This window comes from Artemia sp. Qi Xiang Cuo, chromosome 15, assembly GCF_049724085.1.
Source record: "Artemia sp. Qi Xiang Cuo chromosome 15, ASM4972408v1, whole genome shotgun sequence".
Classification (NCBI taxonomy): domain Eukaryota; kingdom Metazoa; phylum Arthropoda; class Branchiopoda; order Anostraca; family Artemiidae; genus Artemia; species Artemia sp. Qi Xiang Cuo.
The window spans coordinates 4150161-4164648 of NC_142808.1; the positions used below are offsets into that span (position 1 = coordinate 4150161).

Consider the following 14488-nt stretch of genomic DNA (forward strand, 5'->3'; position numbering starts at 1 on the left):
CGTGAGAGGGGGGTTAGTTGCCCTTCAATCACTTTCGACTTTTAAAAGGGCAATAGCCCTTTCAATTTTCAATTGAATGAGCCTTTTTGGATGTTTTTACAACATCAATTTCAATAAAAACATTACATGCTCCCAGGGTATAACTTAAAATCCTTGCCCTGAGGGTTGTGGGGGGGAAGAGTTGTCATCCTTGAAGACCTAATTTCCACAACTTTCAACTACATTGAACAAAAAGGTAATCTAAAAATTTTGATTGGATGTGTTTGGGGGAAAGGTGGGCGTGAGAGGGGATTTAGTTGCCCCCAAATCACTTTTGACTATTAAACAGTGCACTAGCCTTTTAAATTTCCAATCGAATGATCCCTTTTTCAAGTTTCTACGACAAACATTTCAATAAAATCTTATATTCCCCCAAGGCATAACTTATAAACCTTGCCCTGAAGACTGTGGGGGAGTGTCCTGCGCAAAGGAATAACTTCCTGAACTTTAAACTTTGTGGAATAAAATAATTATCAACAAATTTTGATTGGATATGTTTGGGGAAATGGTGGACGTGGAAGGGGTGTTAGTTGCCTTCCAATCACTTTCGACTATTAAAAAGGGCACTAGCCATTTCAATCTCCAATCGAATGACCCAATTTTGAAGCTTCTACGACGCCGCGTTCATTAAAAACCTTAGATGCCCCCAGGGCATAAAAACCCTTGCCCTGAGGGCTGTGGGGGATTTTCCTCCTCAAAAACACAATTTCTAATTGGAAATCTACAACACTGAACAAAATGGCTATCTAAAAATTTTGATTGGATATGTTTGAGGAAAAGGTGGGCGAAAAACTTTAAAAGGCGCTTTCTATAAAAACTTTATATGCCCCAAGGGCATAACTTACAATCCTTGTCCTGAGGGCTGTGAGAGAGTTGTCATCCTCAAAGACCTAATTTCCAGAACTGTAAACTACGTTGAACAAAATGGTTATCTCAAAATTTTGATTGGATGTATTTGGGGAGAAGGTGGGCGTGAGAGGGAGGTTAGTATTGTCCAATCACTTTCAAGTATTAAAAAGGGCACTAGCCCTTTGAATTTCCAATCAAATGAGGCTTTTTGAAGTTTCTATGACAACACCTTCTACAAAATCCTTATATGCCCCCAGGGCATAGCTTACAACCCTTGCCCCGAGGGTTTTGGGGGAGTGTCCTCCTCAAAACCATATTTTATTTCTGGAAATCAACTACGCTTAACAAAAAGGCTATCTCAAAATTTTGATAGGATGAGTTTTGGGGAATGATGGGCGTGGGGGGGCTAGTTGCCCTCCAATCACTTTCGACTATTATAGGGCACTAGCCCTTTGAATTTCCAATCGAATGAGCCTTTCTTGAAGTTTCTACGACAACGCCTTCCATAAAAACCTTTTATACCCCCAGGGCATAACTTAAAACCCTTGCCCCCTTGGTTGTAGGGGAGTGTCTTCCTCAAAAACATATTTTCTATCTGGAAATCAACTACGCTGAAAAAAGTAGCTACCTGAAAATTTTGATTGGATGTGTTTGGGGGAATGATGGCCGGGGGGGGGGGCTAGTTGCCCTCCAATCACTTTCGACTATTAAAACGGGTACTGGCCCTTTGAATTTCCAATTGAATGAGCCTATTTTGAAGTTTCTATGACAATGCCTTCTATAAAAACCTTATATGCCCCCAGGGCATAACTTAAAACCCTTGCCCTGTGGGTTGTTGGGGAGTGACGTCCTCAAAAAAATATTTGCTATCTGGAAATCAACTACGCTGAACAAAATGACTATCTCAAAATTTTGATTGGATGTGTTTGGGGGAATGATGGGCGTGGGGGGGGGTCTAGTTGCCCTGAAATCACTTTCGACTATTAACAGTGCACTAGCCCTTTGAATTTGCAATTGAATGAGCCTGTTTTGAAGTTTCTATGACAACGCCCTCTATAAAAACCTTATATGCCCCCAGGGCATAACTTAAAACCCTTGCCCCGAGGGTTGTGGGTAGTGTTCTCCTCAAAAAGATATTTTCTATTTGGAAATCTAATACGCTGAACAAAATGGCTATCTAAAAATTTTGATTGGATGTGTTTGGGGGAATGATGGGCGTGGGGGGGAGTCTAGTTGCCCTCCAATCACTTTTGACTATTAAAAGGGCACTAGCCCTTTGAATTTGCAATTGAATGAGCCTTTTTTGAAGTTTCTACGACAACGCCCTCTATAAAAACCTTATATGCCCCCAGGGCATAACTTAAAACCCTTGTCCCGTGGGTTGTGAGTAGTGTTCTCCTCAAAAAGATATTTTCTCTCTGGAAATCAATTACGCTGAACAAAATGGCTGTCTCAAAATTTTGATTGGATGTGTTTGGGGGAATGATGGGCCGGGGGGGCCTAGTTGCCCTCCAATAACTTTCGACTATTAAAAAGGGCACTAGCCCTTTGAATTTCCAACTGAATGAGCCTTTTTTGAAGTTTCTACAATTACACCCTCTTTAGAAACCTTATATACCCCCCGGGTATAATTTATAACTCTTGCCCTAAGGGTTGTTTGGAAGTGTGCTCCTCAAAAACATATAGTCTATCTGGAGATCAGCTATTCTGAACAAAATGGCTAGCTCAAAATTTTGATTGGATGTGTTTGGGGGAATGATGGGCGTGTGGGGGGCTAGTTGCCCTCCAATCACTTTCGACTATTAAAAAGGACACTAGTCACTCAAATTTGCAATCGAATGTGCCCTTTTCGAACTTTCTACGACAGCTCCTTCGATATGAAGTGCCCGGGTATGGAGAACCAAAAAAACAACACATTGTGCCCACATCGTTCTTTATTTAGGCAGCGCTAGCGCGCTGCCTATGATCAGAGAAAATTATTCATCCATATCAGTACGAAATTTATAGTCATCTTGGTCCCTTTCCCCCTCCGAACGAAATTTGACATTGAATGTTTGACTAGATTATGTAGCTTTGGAACAAAATAACTTTGGGAATGCTCATTCACAAGTAGAAAATGTCTGCCCTCTTTGTTTAATCAAGTTCTTTTTCTGACTGCTCTCGTACATTGGTTTAATAATTTTCCCCATGACTGTAATATTCCCCGACAGGAAATATATGATCAATATTTTACTTTTTACCTTTGACATAAAAATACTTGACTTTGGGCTCGAATCAGTCACCCTAGGACTGGGAGCAGGAGGCTCTACCATCGAGCTAACCAGGGTTCTTTGTTAGTTTGTATGTTTGAATATTATTATATAGAAAAAAACTGAGCTAAACATATAAAAAACTAACATATAAGCAGCATATAAATAGCAACATGTGGCTGTGCCTGCTGGGTTATATAAATAGCAATTGTGCCTGCTCTTCCTAGAAATAGAGCGAAATCATCTGAAAATATTGTCTTAGCCAAACCCGTGATCTGGTTGAAATTTCAAGGGCTTGGTCACTTATAATAATTTCTATTTTATACAAGATTTTTCTTTTAATTTATTGATAAGATTGATGCTCCATGACACACAGACAGAGTGAAATGTGAGTAAAGAACCAAGGTGCGCTGGTGCAAGAAAAGAGAAATAGAAAAAAGCTACAGTATGACACGCACACCTGATTAACAAGTGGGCATTGCTTCTTATTTTCCAGTTCTTTCCCTTTAAAAGTAAAAAGAAGAAAAAGTATCGGTTGATTTTAACCTTAATATTTTTTCTTTTATTAGATAGTAACGTCAATTTTTTCTTCACATCCTAGGCTATAGTTTATATGGCTTTACGTCAAAGTAAAAAGTAAAAAGCAACTATATATATATATATATATATATATATATATATATATATATATATATATATATATATATATATATATATATATATATATATATATATATATATATATATATATATATATATATATATATATATATATATATATATATATATATATATATATATATATATATATATTTATTATTTTTATATTTTTTTATTTTATTTTTTTATGATTTTTTTTTTTTTTTTTCAATTTAAAAATTTTTTTTGTTTTTTTATATATATATATATATATATATATATATATATATATATATATATATATATATATATATATATATATATAAATATAATATAATATATATATATATATATATATATATATATATATATATATATATATATATATATATATATATATATATATATATATATATATATATATATATATATATATATATATATATATATATATATATATACTACTAATAACAACTCACCGCAGCCCCAAGCCGCCTGAGGCCAACACAACTACGCACGCTCCTCCTCCATCCAATTTCTTCAAAGCCTCTCTTTTTACACCCGCTCACGAAGTTCCCATTTCCTTTAAGTCTATCTTTATGACGTCCTCCCCCCCAGACGAGGACGACCTGCTTTCCGTTCAGCCCTAAACGGTTGGCCGACAAGAACAATCTTTGGAAATCTGTCATCGTCCATAGGCATAACGTGCCCCAGCGACCTCAACCTTTCTTTTATTATAGCCCTAGAGAGCGGTAGTGTCCCACATTTTTCGTATAGTCTATTGTTTGAAATACGGTCAGTCAGCCGGGTTCCCAGAACAATCCTTAAGCAGTTTCTCTGGAAAACATCTAGCAAATCTTCATCCGCTTTTCTGAGCGCCCATGCTTCAGAGCCATATTTGACCACTGTCATCACTGTAACTTCTAATATTCAAATCTGCAGACTTGCAGACTTATCTTTCTATTCTTCCAAACTTTTTTTGACTTTGAAAAAACACCCTGAGCCTTGGCTATTCTACTTTTAACATCTTCACTGCTCCCTCCATATTTACTAATAATACTACCAAGGTAAGTGAAGCTTCCCATCTGATCAGTCTTTTCATTACCCAACGTCACCTTTTCATCTTCAATTATTCCTAGCCTTAGTGACTTAGTCTTTTTTACATTAATTTTCAAACCTATTCTAGCACCTTTAACTCGCAAAACTCTAAAACTCCATTCATTTTGCTCACACTTTCATCTAGGATGCTTAAATTATCAGCATAATCTAAGTCCAGGAGAATTTTTCCTCGCCATTTGATTCCGTGGTCCCCCATTGCCTTTCCTGGGCTCCTTAAGACATAGTCCATCAAAATAATAAATATAAAGTGGGATAGAACACAACCCTGATTAACCCCTGATTTTGTATAAAACCAGCTGCTAACCTCATTTCCTACCTTAACCACAGCAGTGTCATTCTCGTACATAGCACTAATCACTTTAATGTATTCGTCTGGTATACCATACAAGGATAAAACCTTTACTAAAGCTCTTCTATCAACAGAATCGAACGCTTGCTCATAATCAGTAAAACTGAGGACCAAAGGTGGACAACTCAGGCATTTCTCAATTATTAGCCAAAGAGTGAAAATTTGTTCGACACATCCTCTACCTTTTCTAAAACCGCACTGTTCTTCTCTTGAAACTTTGTCTACGGCATCTCTCACTCTAAAAAGTATCATATTACTAAGTAATTTACTACCTACAGAGTCCAGACTAATGCCTCGATAATTACCACACTCACTTTTATCACCTTTCTAATAAAGTGGCTTAATTAAAGTTTTCCTAAAATCGTTAGGTACCATTAAAGTAGACATGACAGATGCAGGAATTCATTTCAGGTTGACGTAAACTTGGGCAATTCCAAAAAGTGGACAAATCAGGTAAAAGTTTCGGTAAATATAGCCATATATAGTGAAAATCTAGCCATATTGGGAGAGGAACATAATTTTTTTGACCTTATAGGAATTTTTGTTCAAATCTGCTCATTTTTTCTTTATTCTTCTTCTTTTGTTAAGTTTTCACAAAATTCCATTGTGGATATATAAAACATGTGTCTCTAACCGGAATGGTTATTTTTTATATCTGATGAATGAAGAGATTTTTGGTAATATTTTAATTGGTCTGATGAGACTGTTGTATACTTGAAAAAAATCGTATAAGTGAAAACTTTTATTTTTTTTAGTCGCTTAATATTTCAACACAATGAAGTAGAGTGTAGCTTATACAATTTAACGGCTGAAAATTTCACACAGGCACTTTTAAAATCCATCATTTTTTAAATAAATATCCCAATTAACATGATTGGATCACATTGCCAAGTCTTCTATGTAACAGGTAAAAAGTCTTACAAGCTTACAAGTCTTATACATGCAAGTCTTATAAAAGTCTTATATTTTGTAAGCGACCAAACGTCTAGGGCTGAACGGAAAACAGGTCGTCCTCGTCTGGGGTTGGAGGACGTCATATATAAAGATTTAAAGGAAATGGGAGCTTCGTGGGAGGGTGTAAAAAGGGAGGCTTTGAATAGATTGAGATGGAGGAGGAGCAGGCGTAGCTGTGTTGGCCTTAGGCGGCTTGGTGCTGCGGTGAGTTTTTAGCAGTAGTAGTAGTATATGTTGTACAAATGTAAATCAATGGAATTAAGCTGCACATTTAACCTTCAAATCATTCAATCTGTATTTGTATCAAGTAAAGCTAAAATAATTCCCAATTTGATATATTGATACTTGATATATGATGTATCGTAATTTTGAATTTTTATAGTTAAATATTTTGCCTTTTGATGATATTTGAAAACTAGAATTTTTGGATTGTTAATAGGGTTTAATTTTTATTGTTCCTCTATCTTTTCTTATATATATATATATATATATATATATATATATATATATATATATATATATATATATATATATATATATATATATATATATATATATATATATATATATATATATATATATATATATATATATATAATATATATATATATATATATATATATATATATATATATATATATATATATATATATATATATATATATATATATTTTTTTTTTTTTGTTGTTGTTGTTGTTGATTATATGTACTTTACATATATATTATTATTATGTTTTTATGCATTTTTTATTTTACTTATATTGATATTAGTCTTTTAATAATATGATATTGGTAATTGTTGTTTATTTATCCAATTGTTTGTATGGTATCAATTATTTTATATTTATGTTCATCTTTTTATGTTTATTTCAGATTAAAGCTGGATGCGGAAAGGTTTTTCAATCTAGCAATCCAATTCACTTAGAGTATTCTTCAAACTTCGGAAAAACTTGGCTCCGTACCAAAATTTATGACGATGATAAGAGCTTATATTATGTTAATCAGTCGCCAAAATGGCAAAAATATACAGTTCATATTTCTGACCTTCGAACAACTGGGTAAGATTCTCTTATTACTTTATTTCTTTGGCACCTTCATGCTCAATCAATTGGTGCTTTTAGTGACCAGTATCCTTAATGCTCGTAAATAGTTGGTATCCGAATAAATCAGTAAATTTTCTCCAAATTCAAAGGTGAACTGGCAACAAAACACCAAATTTAAGAAGAATCGGATTATTCTTCAATTTTTGGACTCCTCTTCAGCTCTAAGAACAGTCCTTCTTTAAAAAAGCGAAAAGGTCTGTCGCTTTCTTAAAAGAAAGCAACAGACCTTCAGACGGTACCCTTGTTTGTAGATGCACATTCAAAAATTTTTACTTTCAATCAATCAGATAAGGTTCTCTTATTCATAATTTCAGATTTTATGCTTTTCTCTGGTACTCCAATACTGAGAATCTCTAGGTGGCCGTTAAGTTGATACTTGTACTGATACTAATACTGATAGTAATACTGAGAATCTCAAGGACTGCTCTTCAGCTCTAAGAACAGTCCTTCTTTAAGAAAGCAAAAAGGTCTGTCGCTTTCTTAAAAGAAAGCAACAGACCTTCAGACGGTACCCTTGTTTGTAGATGCACATTCAAAATTGTTTACTTTCAATCAATCAGATAAGGTTATCTTATTTATAATTTCAGATTTTATGCTTTTCTCTTGTACTCCAATACTGAGAATCTTTGGGTGGCCGTTAAGTTGATACTTATTAAAGCTGTGAATTCAAAACAGTGAGCAAGAAATTAATGTAAATAATTAAAACTTGTGAATACTTAATATGTCTAATGAAACTGTATAATCAAAACAGCGTACAATCTTAATAAAAACGTGATTCTTAATAAGACAGTTAATTTTCCTCAGAATAAGAATGTGAATTTACAGCACTTTAAGTTTAAGAAAAATACAACTGTCCTAAAGAATTATAGGAATAAGAAAGATAATAAAGATAAAATAAAGATATAACAAAGATATAATAAACATATTATAATAAAGATATATAAGAAAGATAGAGCTCCACTATTAGATTCTCAGTCTTCTCATGCTATATATTAGTCTGAATTGGAAATTAGTCATTTGTATAAATTAGGGTTCCTTTCAAAAATTCTTTTTTAAAATCCCAAAATCTTATTGACCAGAATCACTGTAGGACCCAGCTTTCCAGATCCTAGTTAAGTAAATAGACTGTATTTTATATTCTCATCTTTTCACCGAATTGCCCGGATAAAAAAAGGGTTTTACTAAAAGACATAAACACATTATCAACAAACCTAAAGTTTATAGACTTGTAAGGGTAAAACTAACACTTTACAAAACCCTTAATGCACAATCACTAACAGCCATCCTTAACCCCCCCCCCAAAAAAAATAGTAGCAACATAAATGAATAAAAATAAAAGAAATATATTTTAAATTCTAATTAAAATTTGCGACCTAACCGGATGTCAAAGAAACAAAACTGAAAACCATTCATCTACTCTATCTCCTCGTTCTCCTCTTAATAAAACGTAAAACAAATATTACAATCACTAGATATAAGATTCTCCCAGCAGAGATTAAAGTTAGTAAATAGGGAAACATGGTCCTTTCAGTCCACTGTTAAATTCATGTAGCTCGTCACCTGTTAAAACATCCTGAGGTAAAGCTTCCCACGCAAAAGGGCCAACATGATTGTCTTATTAAGAAAAAGGATTTCTTCATGATAACCTTTGGTCGCCAGACTAGCAACGACGCTCTACTCGGGTAACTATGGAAATTAGCACCACGTGTAAACATTTTACTAAAACTCTCAAGTCATAACGCGCGTGTATATTTAAACATAAAAATAGCATTACAAAAATGGAATAGACTAGCAATCAGATCTTCATTTCATCATATCTATGTCGAACAGACATATCTCCAATTTTTATCTCCCATTAAAGAACGTAGGGCATTATTTCGTAAAAATCTAAGGGGACGAAGGTGAGTTAAAATAGAATAGAATATAATTTAAAAATTCTTTCACAGCGTAGTTGTCGAATTTTTATTTTACGTCACAAATAGCACTAATGCTTATATATATATATATATATATATATATATATATATATATATATATATATATATATATATATATATATATATATATATATATATATATATATATATATATATATATATATATATATATATATATATATATATATATATATATATATATATATTATATATTATATATTATAAATATATTATAGATATATATTATATATATATATATATATATATATATATATATATATATATATATATCAACATAATCCAAACAAAATACAAAAATAAGATGAATCAAAACTCATTCAAAAAGTCAAAAAGAAAAAATAAATAGATAAAAAGGATAAACAGTTAAAAAACTGTGTTTAGATAGAAAAACAAACAGTTCAAAACTTACTTGATCAAGCAAGACAACTATATAGAAGAAATGGTTGAACAAAAGAAAAATAAAGCAATCTTACAACATCTTTTGGAAAAAAGTGCTTCAGTTTCCTCATCATCACAACATTTCTTGCAATCTTACTATTAACATAGTTCCTACTATGTTACTTCGTATTACAGTTATGTAATACTTTTAAAGTTACTCAGTATTGTAGTTACTTAGTATTACAATCTTACTACCAACATTCCTTGAAACTAAGGCACTCCTTAACAATCACCACTAGATACCAAGTCGAAACTTCTCAAGGCAAAATATTTTCACCCAACGGTATTTTATCATTTCAAGGGTAGTAATTGCTGCTTGTCCCGTACATTACAAAATATAATTTGGTGTGGCTTAGCTGAAGTTTGTTGATCATTTTCAATGTTTAACATGCAATTCTGAAGGTTCTATATAAGCCTTTTGTCGTTCTTTTCAGCAGCAGTAAGATGGGTATCTTCAGCAAAATAAGACAAATATTTTCTTATGTTCCAATTTCACTACATTTTAAATCGAAAGACAGTCCATTGATAGCATTTCGCAGGTCGTCAATACATATAGGAAACATTAGTAGCGCCGAAACAAGTGAGGAACACTGAATTCAACACTTTTAATTTGCGATTTAATTTCATTCGTACTGACATACTATTTTCGATCTTGAGAAGGAGATACCAAGAGACAAAAAAAACACCGCGAAAACCAGAGCTACTCAGCTTCACCAAAAATATTCCATGGTCCACTGTATCAAATACTTCCACAAAACAGAAACAATAGAACAGAAAAAGAACATTCTAAAAAAAACAAAAGCAACTTTCCATCCTTGGTCCAGAATATCCTTCACAAAAGTCGCGAGAAACAGAACATCTTGATCTATCGACATTACTTTTCAGAATTCAAACTGAGTTCTACTAAAATACTTTTTATTCTTAAAAAAATCAGCCATCCTAACACTAATTAATTTTTGAAAAACTGTAAATAAGACAGGCAGCAATAAAATAAGTCTATAATCCTTTGGCAAATTTATCTCCACCAAACACCAAATTTTAGACACATATTGAAGAAAAATCAAACCCTTGTCCCATATTTCCGAGAAAACATACTTAAGTACACGTAAGGAAAGGAAGTCAGTACCCGAAACATTATTTCTCATATTCTACAATGTGGTACGCAATTCACTAGCAGGCACTGGTTTTAAATATTCAGATGTATCACTTCACTTGTGTAAATACAAGTGGAATGTTCCGTCCTCAGAAAATGTTGTTGTTTAGTTTGCTAGCCGTTTATCAACAATAATAAAATTACCCACTAAAATTAAACTCTTGGAAGGGCTCAAAACAGACTAAATTACTCCTTAGACTTGGCTGGGATTACGTGCACTCATTTCTGTAATAAATAATTCTCATTTTCTGTAATTGGATATTGAGTTCACAATAATATTTCTTCTATTTTACCATATATATAGCATTGAAAAGTATAAATTATGATTTACAGGACTGAACGTCCCTTCTTCCCCTCTGAACGTCCCGTCAGATTTCAGGCGCTTCAATCCTTCCTCTCCGGAATTCTAAATGCCCATTTAGAAGTGAGGATGCTGATTAGCAGGAACGTAATTCCCTTCCTTGAGCTTTTCGTAAAAGTGCTAGGATGTTCTTTTGAGCTTTTCAAGTGCAAAAAATAAGCCATGGGGACGTTTTTACAGTTATTTGAAAAAAAAACAGTAAAATAACAGTTAAAGAAATTTAAAATATAGTATTATGTACATTTCTAGTAATATTGTGTTACAATAATACTATTAAAACTGTTACAAGTTAATGATATTGCTCTCTAACGTAAAGAGTAAACAAGATGGACATAATAGAAGTGTTCAAATTAGAACAACCGATTCAATCGCTTTCATTGTGGAAGTATTTGAAAATGTATCATAACTGTCGTCACTAGATGGCACAGTGATGAGACATGACATTTTCATTTCTGAAGCATAAACAAAGTGAAAAGATCGGATAGGCATGTTGGATGCACAGATTTGTTTCAAGATAGTGTTGAGCAGTCTTTCGAGTAGCTGCATATCAAACTAGCAGCTGTACGAAGAATACGGTTCGATCTCACTATCAGATCTATAATGAAACAACGGTTAAGATGGTTAAATCATAGTTTGTGGATGAAAGATTATACGTGACAAACATCAAAACTTAAATTTTGCAATTACGACTCTGCCTAAAGCCAAACAAGACGTTTTTAAAAAGTGTTCAAAATTTTCTTTTCGAAAATCCGGCATATGCCACTTAAAATTAACAGGTTTTCTTAGGCTCAACTATAATATCGAAAAAATTCCATAAGGATTTTTCTACAATGGGCTTCTAGTTAACAACAAAATAAGGCCTTTTTCTCGTCGACCTTAATAAGTGGTGTACGCCCTAATAAATGGTACTTAATAAGTATATCCGAATGCTGGCATAAATGCGACCCTCTTGAAACCAGTATACAAAAATTATTAATCAAGAATTTCCAAATCAGCGGAAACAATGGCTACCATTTCCCTGATTTAAAAAAATTTAACATTCAAAACCGATGTTTATTTGCCGATAAGTTCCAAATGGATTTGAAGAATTGTTCAATTATGTCTAAAAGCAAACAATAAGGGGTATATAATTAGACAAAGTTACAAAATGGTTATATTTCATATCTGGAAATGCTGCCTTTAGCTGATAACAAGACTTTATTTAAAACTGTAGTCTGAGAGATCTGCAATTTTTTCTAGTTTAGCGTTAATTTTTTTTCCAAATCTGAAATAAAGTTTGTGTGAGATTTATGAAATTCAAGGGCCAAAATTTCTCGAAAATAGCAATAATCAGATCATCTCCATCTATTGGTAGATGGCTAGACGTGATACCACGTCACTAGATTTGTCAAGAATAGTGAGATATAGCCATAATTGGTATGTATGGATCCCTTGTCTTTAGATAGTAATTTATTTTAAAATATGATTTTTAAAGAAGGTTTTCAGTTGCGAGCCATATAAGCCATAACATAACCAAAGATGACCCATACTAATGAGCCATAATGAGTCATAGGAAAAACCAAAAATGATGAAATAAAGTCACATAATTATCCAAACTTAGAAGACCATAACTAAATATGAATTATTGATTGAAACCTAAAACAAATATAAGAAAATAATGAAGCCAAACTTCCATAATCAGATACTGCTGCAACTGAGTAAATTCAAAAAAAAGAACAGAAATTAAAATGAAGACACAAAAGTAAATATTCTGCCATGGCATGATTTGATGAAACCAAAACGAGCATAACTTACTATAAATAATAGCACGGCTGTCTCCCCCGTAAATCCTATAAGGGATAAAATGTTATTTTTGCTTTACTGAAATGCAATTTGAACTTTGATCAGTGTGTTTCTATCTGTCATAATATCAACAGTTGCACAACACTAATTTAAATCACAATTCTAAGCGTAATTAAAAAAAAAATCCAAAAAAAATTGGGGACATAGCCCATTTCTTTCCCAGCCCTTAAACAATCTAATACACTTGAGTGGTATCTGGGATATACTGAAAACTATGTTTATATTGCACTATGCTGTTTTTAGTTTAAAGAAGTAACTATACAAATTTTTAATTAAAGGGAATGACAGTACTACATTAGTCAAGGTAAGGAAAGAAAAAACTGTTTGTTTCAATCGTGGTAAAAAGAGATTATAAGAAAACCAACAAAGAGAGAAAAGAATAAATAAAAAAAACACAAACGACTTTTTCAAACGAAAAAATGACTTTTCTCTCTACTGTCCACAGTCTCGTTTGCTGTTTTTTTTGTTTTTTTTTCATGGAGTTTTTTCTCTCTTTGTTGGTTTTTTTGTGGTGGTTGGCCAGTTCGGCTTAAAAATCTTTCATAGAGATTATAAATATTTTTTTTTAGAAAAGTAGGAATGTCATGAGAGGGAACCAAGAGTAAAGCTTTTAGTTGAATGATGAATGAGGAGATTTCGTTGAGATTTAGGCCCCTGGGGTCTTATTGTTGCAATGAGCATTAGTAGCAGCAGTAGATTTGGTAGAACTTGTAGATATAGGCTACCAGAAGGATTTTTTAAAAAATTATCATTATGTCTATTGAATCTCCACTTGAAGAAATTAACAAATGATTTTGATAGAAACTCTCCTTTGAAAGGTAGTTTTTCGTGACATACTGCACCAGATAACGTTGTTGTTGAAGTACAGTTCATAGGCGTTTTCTTCTTCTGTTAGGAATAATAAGCAGATATATTATTAGTTTGGTACTTCATTTGTTGGTCATATTTTGGAGTATACTTGCCTCATTGAGCACCCTAGCTTTAAAGATAAATTAAATCGTTAAGAAAAGCTGAAAAAAGGATGAAACTGATGTACTGAAAACAGGGGAAATACAAACGTCAAAGCACCAACGACGTCAAAATGAAGACGCTTTTTGTCCCCTGGCTCAATTATAGGTCTATTCATTCCTGATGATAGTTTTTTTTACGGTTTTTACTTTGGTAATTATACGACAGTTAATATCGTTATCATCACGTAAATTCCTCTACATGATTGCCAGACTGAATGGTGACGACCAATTATTGGAAACTTTCCTGTTTGCACAAAAAGTAGAACCAATCGGTTGTACAGCCCAAATATAGACAAGTATAACAAAAATTAGTTGAGGGCACATCCATTTGCTATTGAACAAGTATAGGCATATTTTATGATAGTGAGAATATGCCAAAATTAAGTAAGAAAAAAATGTTTTCAAATAATATGACAAAAAGCTAT

General features: G+C 32.8%; 1 protein-coding gene across 1 annotated transcript in view; it reads left to right on the forward strand.

Annotated features, from left to right (window-relative positions):
• Positions 1–14488, forward strand: part of LOC148943246 (reelin-like) — a 292228-nt gene that overhangs the window by 149613 nt on the left and 128127 nt on the right. The window contains exon 14 of the mRNA XM_089101783.1: positions 7072–7256. Coding sequence (XP_088957909.1) covers positions 7072–7256 — 185 coding nt within the window. The remainder of the gene's footprint in view (positions 1–7071; positions 7257–14488) is intronic.